Source organism: Coregonus lavaretus (assembly GCF_964263955.1).
Source record: "Coregonus lavaretus genome assembly, chromosome: 6".
NCBI classification, from domain to species: Eukaryota; Metazoa; Chordata; class Actinopteri; order Salmoniformes; family Salmonidae; genus Coregonus; species Coregonus lavaretus.
The window spans coordinates 50,359,641-50,375,932 of record NC_139993.1 but is presented as its reverse complement, the minus strand read 5'-3'; the positions used below and the strand labels follow the sequence as shown (position 1 = coordinate 50,375,932).

The 16,292-nt window shown below is 42.7% G+C and overlaps 2 protein-coding genes across 3 annotated transcripts; both read right to left on the bottom strand.

The window, feature by feature from the left end:
- Positions 1-1,964: 1,964 nt before the first annotated feature.
- LOC311130316 (protein Dr1-like) lies at positions 1,965-5,320 on the bottom strand. Of its 2 annotated transcripts, XR_014613349.1 has the most exons (4): positions 4,499-5,320; positions 4,021-4,184; positions 2,420-3,671; positions 1,965-2,136 (listed from the first exon to the last, which is right to left on the bottom strand). XR_014613349.1 is itself a non-coding variant. In XM_084163047.1 (3 exons), the coding sequence occupies exons 1-3, from the start codon at positions 4,716-4,718 to the stop codon at positions 3,525-3,527; spliced, it is 531 nt and encodes a 176-aa protein (XP_084019173.1). In that variant the 5' UTR covers positions 4,719-5,320; the 3' UTR covers positions 2,219-3,524. The 2 variants fall into 2 exon arrangements, 1 of the variants encoding a protein (XP_084019173.1); XM_084163047.1 differs by lacking the exon at positions 1,965-2,136 and having other exon boundaries at positions 2,219-3,671.
- A 1,007-nt stretch (positions 5,321-6,327) lies between these two features.
- LOC311130240 (retinol dehydrogenase 8) lies at positions 6,328-9,934 on the bottom strand (the record flags this gene model as incomplete). Its single annotated transcript, XM_084162939.1, has 6 exons — positions 6,328-6,567; positions 6,895-7,078; positions 7,674-7,767; positions 8,793-8,972; positions 9,370-9,531; positions 9,838-9,934. The coding sequence occupies 6 exons, from the start codon at positions 9,932-9,934 to the stop codon at positions 6,328-6,330; spliced, it is 957 nt and encodes a 318-aa protein (XP_084019065.1).
- Between the last annotated feature and the right edge of the window lie 6,358 nt (positions 9,935-16,292).

Genomic DNA, 16,292 nt, shown 5'->3' with positions numbered 1-16,292 from the left:
TCGATCCAGAGCATCCCAAACATGCTCAATGGGTGACATGCCTGGTGAGTATGCAGACCATGGAAGAACTGGGACATTTTCAGCTTCCAGAAATTGTGAACAGATCCTTGCGACAGGGGGCCGTGCATTATCATGCTGAAACATGAGGTGATGGCGGCGGATGAATGGCACGACAGTGGGCCTCTGGATCTCGTCATGGTATCTCTGTGCATTCAAATTGTCATCGATAAAATGCTATTGTGTTTGTTGTCCGTAAACTTATGCTGACCCATACAATAACCCCACCGCCACCATGGGGCACTTCTGTTCGTTGTCCGTAGCTTATGCCTGCCCATACCTTAACCCCACCGCCACCATGGGGCACTCTGTTCACAACATTGACATCAGCAAACCGCTAGCCCACACGATGCCATACACACTGTCTGCCATCTGCCTGGTACAGTTGAAACAGGGATTCATCCATGAAGAGCACACTTCTCCAGCGTGCCAGTTACCATTGAAGGTGAGCATTTGCCCACTGAAGTCCGTTACAATGCCAAACTGCAGTCAGGTCAAGACCCTGGTGAGGATGAGGAGCACACAGATGAGCTTCCCTGAGACGGTTTCTGACAGTTTGTGCAGAAATTCTTAGGTTGTACAAACCCAGTTTCATCAGCTGTCCAGGTGGCTAGTCTCAGACAATCCCGCAGGTGAAGTAGCCGGATGTGTACGTCCTGGGCTGGCATGGTTACATGTGGTCTGTGGTTGTGAGGCAGGTTGGATATACTGCCAAATTCTCTAAAACGACGTGGAGGTGGCTTATGGTAGAGAAATTAACATGCAATTCTCTGGCAACAGATCTGGTGGACATTCCTGCAGTCAGCATTACAATTGCACGCTCCCTCAAAACTTGAGACATCTGTGTCATTGTGTTGTGTGACAAAACTGCACATTTTAGAGTGGCCTTTTATTGTCCCCAGCACAAGGTGCACCTGTGTAATAGTAATGCTGTTTAATCAGCTTCTTGATATGCCACACCTATCAGGTGGATGGATTATCTTGACAAAGGAGAAATGCTCACTAACAGGGATGTAAACAAATGTGTGCACAAAATTTGAGAGAAATAAGCTTTTGGGATCTTTTATTTCAGCTCATTAAACATGGGACCAACATTTTACATGTTGCGTTTATATTTTTGTTCAGTGTAATTTGAGTGTCCCGGATTTCTGTTTACTATGTTAAGTCTAGTCTATGAGACCTGGCTGGTCCTTCTTGCAAAATGAAAATCACTGTCAGGAAGATCAAGGGCATGTTCCTATGACCAAGCGTTGCTGACGCATGCCAGGTCTTACAACGCCTGGATAGGTATTCTCCGTATCAGCTAACCACATATGTTATACTATTTTATAACAATTTGGTGCCTGACAGTACAGTTGATGACGTGGCACGCAACCATTGGTTGATACATGCAACATCTGACCAGGGGAGCGCAACCAAAATCAGATGCTGCGTTCAAAACTGGGAACTCGGAAATCTCCGACTTCCAACTTCAGTGCGTTCAAGACAACTGGGATCTCGGAAAAAAACAAGCTTCGACCGGGAAAAATCGTTTTGAACGGTCATCCAACTCAAAATTCCAAGTCAGAAACTCTGGCATCTTTATAGAGCTCCGACTTTCCAACCTGAAGATCAATGACGTCATGATTTGACCTCGTTTGTCCCCCCCCCCCCCTGAGCTACATGTCACTGTCAATATATTACAGTTGTACCAAAAAGTGTGAATATTGGATTTACATATGGATGAAATGTATCATAAAAACATAATTGCATATTATATGACTTGTTGGTCAAGGTAAAACATTAAATATGAAGCTTTGGTCCATGATGATGATGTATAAAACTGAGGCTAACATACACAGTACAAAAACACCTAAAAATGAGGAAAGGACTGTAAATAACTCCAAAACACATGACAGGAACCAATTGGTCACTATAAAAGATGTTAACTTTATTGCTTAAAGAATACAACTTTATAAAAGGCATGTTAATGGGTGTCACAATTAGAGGTTACCAATCTTTATAGAATTCACCACACATTCACAATGCAACTTTATCATACTGCACCACAGAAAAACAAAGTGCACCCCAAATGGCACCCTATTCCCGAAATAGTGCACTACTTTTGACCAAAGGATGCATATTTTTAAAGCCAAGTTGAAATTTTCCATCAGTCAATGGGAACAGTAACCTGAGTGCACACTGCACCCAAGTCTCTTTATTGTACACATGGAACATACACTTTGGGCTCATCTCATATACTTAGGGTTGTTACCCAAATTGCATCCTATTCCCTATGTAGTGCTCTACTTTTGACCAGGGCCAATTGTGTTCTGGTCAAAAGTAGTGCACAATATAGGGAATAGGGTGCCATTTGGGACACAACCTATATCTTTGGTTCTACGAGTCAAAAAAAAATCTGAAAGGAGTAGCTAATCAGTTAGCAATACTGTAGGTGAACATCCTGAAAAAGCATCAACCTACTTACACCATGTATGACTGAGCTAAAATAAAACAAAAAGCATTTGAATCCTATTTTTCAAATCAAATACATATTCACAACCCCTCTAAGTGTTTCAGAAATATGTTCTGTGCATCCCAAACGGCACCCTATTCCTTAGTGCACCAATTGATCAGCGCCTATATAGGGCTCTGGTCAAATGTAGTGCAGTTTATATGGAACGTGGTGCTATTTGGGACATATCCGTCCTGTTAAACAAACATACGAAGAGGGGGGTAAGGAACAAGTTCAGTAAAAATTACTTTCCAAAAAGGACAAGAAGTAGGAGGATTAAGCAAAGCCCACCTTTGGCAAGAAAAGTGAGGATAAGGAGCAGTACCTGTACTGTCCTCACGTTAGTTTCTCAACATAGCCAAAACCATTAGACTTTTTCCCCCCAATACACCCTTTGCCTTCGGCAGCATTTTCCATGCTACCTTGCATCCAACAATCTCTAATCTACAAATCACACAGAAAATGACAATTCCATGACAGATTTGATTTGTAATTGACAAACATATTACATTAATTTAAGTGGAGGAAAGCTTGAAAATGTATCTTTATCCAAATATGTGTTTTCAGGTACTGCTGTCAAAAAAAGAAAAAATATGTCTACCTAGTATGTGACAATAAAAACATAATACAATTCCCCATATCTATGTAGCTTGAAACTGTCCATGACAATGTGAACTCCTGATACTGGACTGGTGTAGTTATGTGCATTATGTCCGAACACAGCTGAGATCACTGCCAATGAGAGCATTCGGAGAGAGAGAAAGAGAGGGCTGCTTGCCGACACTGTCCAAAGAGAAGGGATATGGCCTGGGTCGTGTTCAGTAGGCACGAAACGGATGAAAACAACCAGAAACGGGTGGTAGCTTACTATCTGTAGTTATCCAATAAGAAATGCTTGTTTTTATTATCTGTTGCAAATGTTTTGGATGTTGCAGCCCAGATTCAAGCCTAGACCCAGGGATCATCTTCATAATCACATGTCATCCTCATCATCCTCGTCCTGGGAGGAGCCAGCCTGCTGTCCAGCGCTGACGGACGCTGCAGCCAACTGGGCCTGCTGGGCAGCCTGCTGCATCTGGAGCCACTCCTGCTGGGCCAGCTCGGCCTGCTGCTGCCGTGCCTGGAACACAGTAAATACAGTCAGTCCACCAATCAATTAGACATGGTCAGAGATAGATGCAGACAGCAAAGCAGGGGAGCCACTCGACCTAGAATATCTACTAAATGTTACCAAAACAAATATACATGATTTGAGCTTTTGTCACGCTGTAGACAGATATCTGTTTGTATACTGCGGCTAACAATTCCTGGTGAAGGTGATCTATCAAAGTGCAGAGCCAGAGATGTGGCAAGAAATGGTCTGAATCATAAACAGGTTATCCTTCTTGATCCTTACACAGGTAGGTTATATTTCTTGTAAACTGGCGGTGGTCAGTCTGGTTAACTAGGTCATGACATTTGATTCTTACCTTAGCAAATAGTTCCTGCTGTTGTCTGAGGAGCTCTTCCTCTGGGATGCCCAGGTTTTCCAGGCGAGAGCTGGCCTTCCTCCTCTTAAGTGCTACTGTTTTACACTCCTGCAGGACATCCTTCACCTCTGTGATGTACGATGCAAAACCCAGGCTTTCAAGTGCTGTGGAGAAGAGGATATGGTTAGGGGAAAAAATAACGGAAACAATGTTGGGGAAAAGGAAACAGACATTTAATCAACATTCAACAGTCTCATCACTTGATTATTGTTGGACTTCCTAGTGCATAACTAGCTAACCTGGTTCCATATTGGTTTGCTATAGCTAACCTGGTTTACAGATAAGGGGCCAGGCAAGTGCTTACCTGCATCAACTTCAAAACACATGGCAGGCAGGAAGGGAAAACACACCTACACATTACAACTGAATACATTTTCAAACCTGTTGATACAGAATAAAAAAAGAAAAAGATACTAACCATTAATGACATGTTCAGGTGATATGGTCTTCTTTTCAGACTTGTTACATATTTCATTCGCCTCTGATGAGATTAGATGTATGAACTCTGTGCAGCAGTTCACAACAAGCTCTCTTGCATCGTTGGCAACCCGTACGTTGGGCAGAGTTTCTTTGATCATTTTGTTGATGGCTGCCCTAGGAATGGTGAGGTCGTCATCGTTTCCCGACGAAGAAGCCATCGTATTCCAGATAACTAGCTGCTCAAGTTAGTAAAAACGAAACTGGGGGAAAAGCTTGATTTGATAGTAGGGTTCAGCAGAGGGCTAACGTTAGCTAGCTACGTGTTGAAAATGTCGTGGGCTAGACGCTAACGTTAGCTAGTTGGGTTTAAAACTTACTAAACTAGCTATGCAAACTAGTTACAGAAAAGCCTATTGACACAGTATACCATAATGTTACTGTAGAGACGTGGGCTGTAACGGAAAGGTACAAGTAAAACACGATGGTGAGGACAAGAGAAAATGCAAACAGTAGGAGAAAACTAGCTAGCGAGTTAGCAAGCTATGGTCCCTCTATCGCAACGCGTTAGCCTAGCTAATAGTATCTAGCTAGCTGCAGCAGCTTTTGAGGACATGGATAGCAATCGTGTCGTAGGGATCATTTCGTAACGCAGTGTTGATCCCCAAAAAACGGTTTCAACCAAAATCCTGTATACACTGGAACGAGAACTACTGTTCCTTTATCAGCCAGCCGAACGAAATACTTTAATTCATGTATTTTGTTACGTTCGGTTCACCGGCAATTCGGCACTGACATTTCTCCGGAAACGACCCATGCGAACAAAAGTCCATATCCGTTTTTTCTTTCTTTCTCCGTGCCCTGTGCTATCGGCCAAATAGAAATGTCGCCACCTACTGTGTTGGAGGCAAAATAATACTGTAATAAAAAGGTGTGCCAGGCCTACATATGGTTATAATACTTAGGTGTACAAGATTATTTTCCCTTTTCCAATTAGACTAAAACAGGTATTGCAATGGACATTTACCATGTATTTGTTTTATCACATATTTCTGTCTTGTGCGTAGGTAGTGGTTAACATTGGATTATCCTTTAATACAATGCGGTGTAATATTATATTCCCTGTGAATCATGGATTACTGACCCAGTAGATAATGTTGTTACATAATTGGATCTCTAAAAACAAAGAGAGTCGCACACTCTATATATAAACTCCCAGTAATTTATTGGGTAAACCACCAACATTTCGGCATTACTATGTTGCTTTCTAATTTATAATAAAAAAGTGAATTAATTTGTAAATGTGATCACAAAATGTTGTGTATAATGACTTTGCCACTGTCCTTTGTATTTCGTGCATAAAATGGGATATGTGAAGGCTTTACAGAGCTTGGGAGTGAGTTAAGGGTATATTTTTTGGATGTGGAAGTGTGTGGTCTATCTGCTCTGCACAGTAATGTACAGTATGTCTGTGAAGCATCTGATAGGATATTAATAGTGCTTGCTTCAATTTCCCCCCTATTAATTCCTATTCTACTCAGAGTTTTCATAACTAGTTTTCTTGAATATTTTGTGTAAGGGTTGAGCATATTTCAATACATTTTCAGACAGACAGAAAACAATATGAAAACGTTTTTAACACATTAGTACATCACACTAGGATACGAAGTAGAGTCTTTAGCCAAGGAATTTGAATGAATGAATGGCAGTGGATGAAGCGGTGAAGAGACCTCTCCCCCTCGATGGAGCCAGAGGAACCCTACAACTATTCCCATAGGGCTCTTGTCAAAAGTAGTGCACTAGGGAATATGGTGCCTTTTGGGACACATCCTAAGAATTGCTCTTGTCCTTATCCATAGTGAAGTTCTTGCGGCTCCTCCAGCGTAGCAGCTTGAGGAAGTTGAGGCTGGCATTGAAGACCTTGTCGTGCTCAAACACCATCTTGTAGAAGGTGTCAATGGGAAGGTCTCCGTTTGGGTCAGCATACTTCAGGGTGGTCATGGGGGTGTACAGGGTGTTGGTCTGGTGCCGGAATGGAGGGTTGTCCATGGTGATGATCTTGTGTGTGTGCTAAGGAAGGAAGACACAGAGAAGGAAGGGCCATTGAAGATGAGATGAAGAATTCGGAATAACCTGAAATAAATACAAAATAACTGCCCAGAACATGGTTTTCTGGAGAGGCACTGTTGAGGCCCTTGGACAAGTCAAGTGAGTCAAGCTAGGGGGAGACATTTAACCACAGCAATTTGAACACATGCACCAAACAAACAAACCCTGTGATTGAGAACTACACTTTACTTAGTCTCTAGGTATAAAGCTTTATAACATGTTATATGTATAAGCCTTTATAATGTGTCAATGTGAGCCCTTTTCCTCTATAACAATAGGCTAATATACCTCTGCTATGTCCTCAGGTGTCTGTCCAAGGCTTTCATAGATCTGCTTGAAGTTCTTCAGATAGATGTTGGTAAACATATCTGCTGTCACTTTGTCAGCTTTGGAGAGGTCTGCCTTCATGCCCTCCTCATAGACCTTACGCTCAAACTCCGTCACCACAGGGCCTGGCTCAATCAGACTTATACTGCCACAGCAATGACAGCAACACACACACACCATTACTACTTTAAGTGAATGTTCAGTTGGCCTAGTAAACTCAATTCTATTCTGTCACCAAAACCTTTTTGTATTTTCTGTATGTAATACCACAGGGAAATCTATAATAAATCCTAAGATTGTGTCTCTATGCTGTAGCTTCTTATAAATCATCTGTATAATATTTGTTGGGTGTGGTTGTTATTACCATTTTACCCAACTGTAGCATGTGTTTTTTTGTCACTCGTGGCATGAAACAATGGTAGGATATTGCAATGTATGAGTGCAGATGTTGCTGACACGGACAAGTGGGCCACAGGTGTTGGTTAGCATGCATTATTTGCCACTGAGGGGAAGTCAGCTCCATGATGCATCCTCTCCCTCCCTTCTCTAATCTCTGCCTCATGAGACTAATTTAACTCTTACAAACAGAGCAGTGTGAATGTACCCTCCACACACACCAGATGCAGTTTGTGGTAGGGAAGCTCTGGTCCAAGGCGTTAGTGCTTGCTAATGCTCAGCATTCCTTAGCAAGCCACACTAACGCCCTGGACCAGAACTAGTGGTAGGGTAGGACTACTTACTTCAGATTAAACCTCAGGGCTTGAACGGCCAAGCTTTCACAGAACCCCTCCACAGCAAACTTGGATGCCGCGTAGATATCGTTGAATAATATACCTGCGTAAAAGGAGAATGCCACCAAATCATTTATACAGACCAGATGTGTCAATTGTAAAATGTAAATTGATGAAGTTCAGATCATGATGAGTCTTTCCATTTCTAGGCTGAGGGTTCTTCAACAGTTAATATTGAACCAGTAGCAGTGTGGGAATTATGGGGGGGGGGGGGCTCAGCTCCCCAAATGAGACATGAGCTCCCCTAAATGCAACAAAAGTCAAACTTTGGGAGGATCTCTATTTGAACTATTCTCCTGTGTTTAAAATGCAATTTTTTACTGATACAGTGGTAAAAAAGAAAAGAAAAGTGCATTCCAAATTAAACGAACACCCCCACCTCTCTGTCATGGTTTAATCCAGTGACAGTTGGTTCAGGTTCTTTCAATCGCATTAATCTCTCTTCTCCCCACCTGTACGCCTCTCTCTCTGTCTTGAGTTTAGGCTAGCAAACTTGCAACATTGTATCGACTGGGTTCAACCTGCTAGCGAAATTGCAACATTGTTTTTAACTGGGCCTTCGCAGTTTCCCGCGTCGATGAGCTCAGGACAGACATGGCTCTATTCGCGTCTATATTTCAGCCCCTTTTCAGGTGTCCCGACTTTTCTTTTTACAAAAAAATGTAAATTTGTCAGCAAGACACATCAATTAATTCAGGCTACAAGAGTGTAGACCTACTGACAATCCCTGAATGTCATTGCATGTTTTGGTGTTTTTTAACAGTTGTCTCTTTCCATTCATCCAATGGCTGGTGCACTGTTTGGATGCTGGAATTATTTTGGAGTGGACCAATGTGCACAGGTAGCCTACTTTTTGAAGTGATTTGACAATCAGATGAAAACATCATGCCTGGTTGTGTTTGGCATGCCACATTAAAACTGGCAATACGTGTTTACTTTTAAAATACATGTCTTTGCTATTAGGCACATACAAATGTGTAGCCTACTCACAAATACACTAGCACTCTTGCTGGTCTGTAAGAAAACCTCATGAAAAGCCATTGTGTGAAAAGAAGCAACATCTCTTACCCTGTATGCCCATGACACTGCTGATCACAACAATATGGCCGCTCTTCCTTTTCTTCATGTCTGGCAGGATCTCTTTGAGGAGTCTCACTAGACCAAAGAAGTTGGTATCCATGACAGCCTTCATCTCCTCCATAGACTGACACTCTATGGGGCCTATCAGACCCATCCCAGCATTGCTGACTGAGAGGGGAAAATATAGGTTTATTCAGTTATGTGAAAACGTTCTGATCGTTGCGTTTGCAAATCGAAATTGAATCAGTAGAGCTGAAACAATGCCCTATTCTACATGACAGACAATCATATCTGTTTTCTATGATACATTTCTGCCTGAATGTTCTGTAGCGTTACATCCTACTGAACAAGCCACTGGAATTGGGATGTGAGGGCAAAAAGCAGTGCAGTCCTTCATTTTAATACAACCAACAAGCCTTACAATAGAATTACAGTCTAATTCTTTACTGTGTTTGTAATGCAAAGGAGATCAGGGAAGACTGTGTCCATACATATAAAGATGTGGGATTATTAGCCTACATGTAACACCAGATAAGGGTGTATGCGTGCGTGCATCCGTACTTACTGAGTATGTCTATCTTGCCGTCAGACAGGCTGGCCACACAGGCCTTGATGGAGTCTTCATTGCAAACATCCAGTTGTTTAATCACCAGGGTCCTGCCCAGAGTCCTGCCTGCTGCCTCCACAAGGGCCTCTGCCTTACCCAGGTTCCTCATCGTGGCATACACTGGAGAACACAACACAGGTGTATCTTAGTCTCTAGGAAGCAGACAAGTTTGTCTATGAATATTGTGTAGCTGTATAGTCTGGAGATTAGGAGTTTCTGACCATACTTTGGGGATTTTGAAGGTGGAGGAACCGTCCTCACAATTCCAGTGCTTTCCATAATAATTTTTACAGATAGCTGAGATTTATTCCATTGACAGCGGTGGAATAAACATCACATTTTGGTTGCAATCTTGCTGTTACAATCCATTACCATAACATTCAATCTCCAAATTCTGTTCCACCCAAAGAGTTCCCACTAACTTACCCATGAACCTCTTCTTTTCATCCTTGGCGATGCGTACAGCCAGGGCCAGGCCGATGCCTGAGGAGCAACCTGTGATGAGGACAATCTTCTGGTTCATCGCTGCTGTTAGTCTCACAGAAACTCTTTAGTCTTTAAGAACCTAAATTGAGATAAATTCCTGGATAGGGCTAATAAACTGGTCTCACAACTCCAGTATCAGGTAATGAGAGACAGCAGGAGGGAATGAAAGCAAGGAGGGAATGAAAGCGAGGGGGGAATGAGAGAGAAGGACGGAATAAGAGCGAGCATGAGGAGATGAGAGAGAGGGAGTAAAGGTGATTTGCTTCTCAAACCTCGGCTCAGTAATCCACTGTAGTCAGACTCAGCAGAGACAGCCTTATACAGGAGCATGATTAGTATCCATTAGCATGGCATACATATAGCCTACACCTATACAGTCGTGGTCAAAAGTTTTGAGAATGACACAAGTATTGGTCTTCACAAAGTTTGCTGCTTCAGTGTTTTTAGATATTTTTGTCAGATGTTACTATGGTACACTGAAGTATAATTACAAGCATTCCACAAGTGTCAAAGGCTTTTATTGACAATTACATTAAGTTTATGCAAAGAGTCAATATTTGCAGTGTTGACCCTTCTTTTTCAAGACCTCTGCAATCCGCCATGGCATTCTGTCAATTAACTTCTGGGTAACATCCTGATTGATAGCAGCCCATTCTTGCATAATCAATGCTTGGAGTTTGTTAGAATTTGTGGGTTTTTGTTTGTCCACCCGCCTCTTGAGGATCAACCACAAGTTCTCAATGGGATTAAGGTCTGGGGAGTTTCCTGGCCTTGGACCCAAAATGTCGATGTTTTGTTCCCTGAGCCACTTAGTTATCAATTTTGCCTTATGGCAAGGTAATCCATCATGCTGGAAAAGGCATTGGTCATCACCAAACTGTTCTTGGATGGTTGGGAGAAGTTGCTCTCGGAGGATGTGGTGGTACCATTCTTTATTCATGGCTGTGTTCTTAGGCAAAATTGTGAGTGAGCCCACTCCCTTGGCTGAGAAGCAACCCCACACATGAATGGTCTCAGGATGCTTTACTGTTGGCATGACACAGGACTGATGGTAGCAATCACCTTGTCTTCTCCGGACAAGCTTTTTTCCGGATGCCCCAAACAATCGGAAAGGGGATTCATCAGAGAAAATGACTTTACCCCAGTCCTCAGCAGTCCAATCCCTGTACCTTTTGCACAATATCACTGTCCCTGATGTTTTTCCTGGAGAGAAGTGGCTTCCTCGCTGCCCTTCTTGACACCAGGCCATCCTCCAAAAGTCTTCGCCTCACTGTGCGTGCAGATGCACTCACACCTGCCTGCTGCCATTCCTGAGCAAGCTCTGCACTGGTGGTTCCCCAATCCCGCAGCTGAATCAACTTTAGGAGACGGTCCTGGTGCTTGCTGGACTTTCTTGGGCGCCCTGAAGCCTTCTTCACAACAATTGAACCTCTCTCCTTTAAGTTTTTGATGATCCGATAAATGGTTGATTTAGGTGCAATCTTACTAGCAGCAATATCCTTGCCTGTGAAGCCCTTTTTGTGCAAAGCAATGATGACAGCACGTGTTTGCTTGCAGGGAACCATGGTTAACAGAGGAAGAACAATGATTTCAAGCACCGCTCTCCTTTTAAAGCTTCCAGTCTGTTATTCTAACTCAATCAGCATGACAGAGTGATCTCCAGCCTTGTCCTCGTCAACACTCTCACCTGTGTTAACGAGAGAATCACTGGCATGATGGCAGCTGGTCCTTTTGTGGCAGGGCTGAAATGCAGTGGAAATGTTTTTTTGGGATTAAGTTCATTTTCATGGCAAAGAGGGACTTTGCAATTAATTGCAATTAATCTGATCACTCTTCATAACATTCTGGAGTATATGCAAATTGCCATCATAAAACCTGAGGCAGCAGACTTTGTAAAATGTATATTTGTGTCATTCTCAAAACTTTTGACCACGACTGTACACACACACAATCAAATGTATTGTATAAAGCCCTTTTTACATCAGCAGTTGTCACAAGAAACCCAGCCTAAAACCCCAAACAGCAAGCAATGCAGATGTAAAAGCATGGTGGCTAGGAAAAACACCCTAGAAAGGCAGGAACTTAGGAAGAAACCTAGAGAGGAACCAGGCTCTGAGAGGTGGCCAGACCTCTTCTGGCTGTGCCAGGTGGAGATTATAAGAGTACATGGCCATTAAGGCCAGATCGTTCTTCAATATGTTCAAACATTCATAGATAACCAGCAGGGTCAAATAATAATCAGTGGTTATAGAGGGTGCAACAGGTCAGCAACTCAGGAGTAAATGTCAGTTGGCTTTTCATAGCTGAGCATTCAGAGGTCGAGACAGCAGGTGTGATAGAGAGAGACAGAGAGAGAGAAATTATTCCAAAACAAATCCAATTTTGATAAACTCCCATATCTATTGGGTGAAATACCACAGTGTGCCATCACAGCAGCAAGATTTGTGACCTGTTGCCACAAGAAAAGGGCAACCAGTAAAGAACAAACACCATTGTAAATACAACCCATATTTATGTTTATTTATTTTCCCTTTTGTACTTTACAGTTTTTCTCAATTGCTAAAACACTAAACCCTATTGTCTGAACCAAATGCTCAGTTGCCTGAACCCACTGATTGAATCAATCACTCTTTTGGCAAAACCATAAGCACTTTTCACCTGTTTAGACATAACTTGCCAACACATTTTCATTGTGATGCACCCGTGCTGCATAATGGTGAGCACAGGTGACAAAAGTCAAACACAATTAGAGCACAGGTGTCACCACTTGAACACAACAACTCAAAATTGATCACACTTGTGGCTAATGATGTGAGGGAACATATACAGTAAGCCAGTTCAGAGAGCACTGGTTTGTGAGGCCCTACAATGGATAGAAATCTGAGAGGAAGAGTTCGTGTGAGAGGAGGTTGAGGTGGTCGAGGTGGTCAGCGAAGACAAAGAACAGTAATATCTGATGAAATCAGAGCTACTGTGATTGACCATGTTCTTGTCCATGGTATGAGCATGAGGGAGGCTGGACAAAGGGTACAACCAAAGTAGATTCACTGTGTCCACCATAATCCGAAGATTTAGAGAAGAGAACAGGTAATTACCTTTTTTTGACATTATAGTACAGTATGTAAATGTTGACAGCAATTACTGTATGACATACTATATACTGTACCACAGTATACTGTAAGTAAATATATGTTTCAGTACATCACTGTACCAATGTACTGTAGTATTGTAATGGAGGGTTGGTCTAACTGTTTGTAGGCCTAGTATTCCATGTATATTTTTTGTAACTCCATGTTCTCTTTTTGTAGAATTGAAAGACTGCCACATGGGGGTGGGAGGACAGGTATGTTCTCCCCACACCAAGAGACCCTAATTGTTGATATGGTCTGTGAGAACAATGCCATTAAACTGAGCGAAATTCAGCAGAAGATCATTGAGGACCATTTACATTTTGAGGGTATCAACAGTGTCAGCCTCTCTACTGTTGATCGTGTCCTCAAGCGCAACAGACTGCGCATGAAACAGCTATACAGAGTGCCCTTTGATCGCAACTCAGACAGAGTCAAAGAGCAAAGATTCCAGTATGTACAGGTTGGCATATATCCAGACACATTCAATGTTGATTACTCTAAGTAGTGATTTACTGTAGTGGCCTAAATCACTTTTTCCGTATCACTTACAAAACTATATCTATTTCTACAGGGGGCTTTTCAACTGGATGCAATGGAAAGACCCCATCAATACATCTACATGGATGAAGCTGGGTTTAATCTCACCAAAAGGAGAAGGAGAGGCCGTAATGTGATTGGCCATCGGGCCATTGTTGGTGTTCCTGGGCAGCGTGGTGGCAATGTCACATTATGTGCTGCCATCAGCAATCATGGGGTTGTCCACCATCATGCCAACCTGGGGCCCTACAACACTCACCAGCTCCTCATTTTCCTCAATCACATGCGAGATGCTTTGTTAGGGCAGCAGGATGAGCATCCCATCTATGTTGTTGTTTGGGACAATGTGAGTTTTCACAGAGCCCTCCAGGTTAGAGAGTGGTACAATATGAACCAAGGTTTTATCAATCTTTGCCTTCCACCGTACTCCCCTTTCCTAAACCCCATTGAGGAATTCTTCTCCTCATGGCGGTGGAAGGTATATGAACGCCAACCTTACACCAGGGTAAATCTCCTGCAAGCCATGGGACTTGCCTGTGGTGACATAGGTGTGGAGGCATGCCAAGCCTGGATACGGCATGCCAGGGGTTTTTTCCCCCGTTGCCTGGCCAGACAAAATGTGGCCTGTGATGTGGATGAAGTTCTGTGGCCTGACCCAGTACGGAGACATGATGCTGTGGCTGAGTAATGCACTTATTTGTATATTTTTGTACTTTATTTTTACATGGGCTTACTGTACACAAGTGGCAAACGCATACGATTTCTGTTTGTTTTTACAAGTGCTACATGTAAATGCACATTTTTTTTTTGCAACATACATTTAGCCTACAGTGAACAATAAACATTTATTTCTCCAGCTTCATGTCCTGAGCATTGTGTTTTCTATTTTTCTACGTAGTGTTTAGTGACTGTTCAGTAGTGTTTTTAATTTTGATTGACTCAGGGCACGATTTGACAACATAGTTCAGTTTTGAGCACAGATTGAACTGTTTTGAGGTGAAAGTTTGGTTTTGCAAGAAGAGTCTGAGGTTTTGTGAATGTAGCTTGAAAATTGGGTTTTGTGTTCACAGTTAAGAGAAAAGGAGAGCAGCTTTCAAGAAATGTGTCTTAGCAATCGAGAAAAACTGTAACTATTTCCACATCATTATAACACTGCATATAGCCATAATATGACATTTAAAATGTGTATATTCCTTTGAAACCTGTGAGCTTAATGTTTACTGTTCCTTTCTGATTGATTATTTCACTTTTGTTCATTATCTATTTCACTTGCTTTGGCAATGTAAATATATGTTTCTCATGCCAACAAAGCCCTTTGAATTGAATTGAATTAAAATAGAGAGAGAGAGAGAGAGAGAGAGAGTGGTAGAGAGAGAGAGAGAGACAGAGAGAGAGACAGAGAGAGAGAGAGAGAGAGAGAGGGGTTTGAAACAGCAGGTCCGGGACAAGGGAGCACGTCTGGTGAACAGGTCAGGATTCCATAGCCGCAAGCAGAACAGCAGAAACTGGATCAGCAGCACGACCAGGTGGACTGGGGACGGGCACAGCCAGGAGTGGTCAGGCCAGGTAGTCCTGAGGAAAGGTCCTAGGGCTCAGGTCCTCTGGGAGGGGAGACAGAGAGAGAGATAGAGAGAGAGAGAGAGAGAGGGAGGGAGGGAGGGAGAGAGGGAGAGCAAGGATAATTAGAAGGAACATATCTAAGATCACACAGGACACCAGATATGACAGGAAAATTACACCAGATAGGACAGACTGACCCTAGCCCCTGGCACATAGACTATTGCATCATAGAGACTGGGGACTGAGACAGGGGGGGGGGGGGGACACTGTGGCCCCCCCCTCCCTGACAGGGCCAACCAGGCAGGATATAACGCCACCCACTCTGCACAGCCCCCACACCACCACGGGATATCAACAGAACACTAATTTACTACCCTGAGACAAGACCGATATTGCCCACGAGGATATCCCCCACCGCACAAAACTGGACAGGAAGACCTCGTCAGTGACTCAACCCACTCAAGTCGAGTATAGCGGGAAAAAAGCCTGGCATGACATGATGCCTGGCATGGGAGAGCGCGAGCAAGCCAGTGACTCAGCCCCTTTAATAAGGTCAGAGGCAGATAATCCTGGTGGAGAGAGGGGAGCCGGTCAGGCAGAGACAGCAAGTGTGGTTTGCCACTCCAGTGCCTTGCCGTTCACCACTGATGTAGACCTTTGGAACATCTACATTTTAAAATGTCTAATAACTCCATGTGATATAGCCTACACCATCACAATAAATCCATTATTTATATTAGACAGGTCTAAAGAAACATGATATGAAGAAAATGTAGTCTATTTCAGAAGAACACAATAGCATACTCTGAGTTGCCCTTATGTTAGGCCCTGATCTGGCTATGCCATATGGCTGTGGGCTACACTAGTTCATTTAGCAGACAAGATTTGCTTAGAATTCCATGGCATTATTTTATATTATTTTATAGTATGAAGAATACAATTGAACATAGCTGAATAAAATACAAAGGATATTTTCTCCAAACAATTTGATGGAGTGCGCACATGCAGCTCTTCTTTGTTGAATGGTTAACAAAGAAACGTGTCCTCCCATTATGTTTAATTTAGAGATATTTATGCAACTTTAGTTGTGATACAAATATTGGGCTACATGTTTTAATGTTTAATACATTCTAAGGCTGCATGATGAGACTCTAATGATGATTTGAA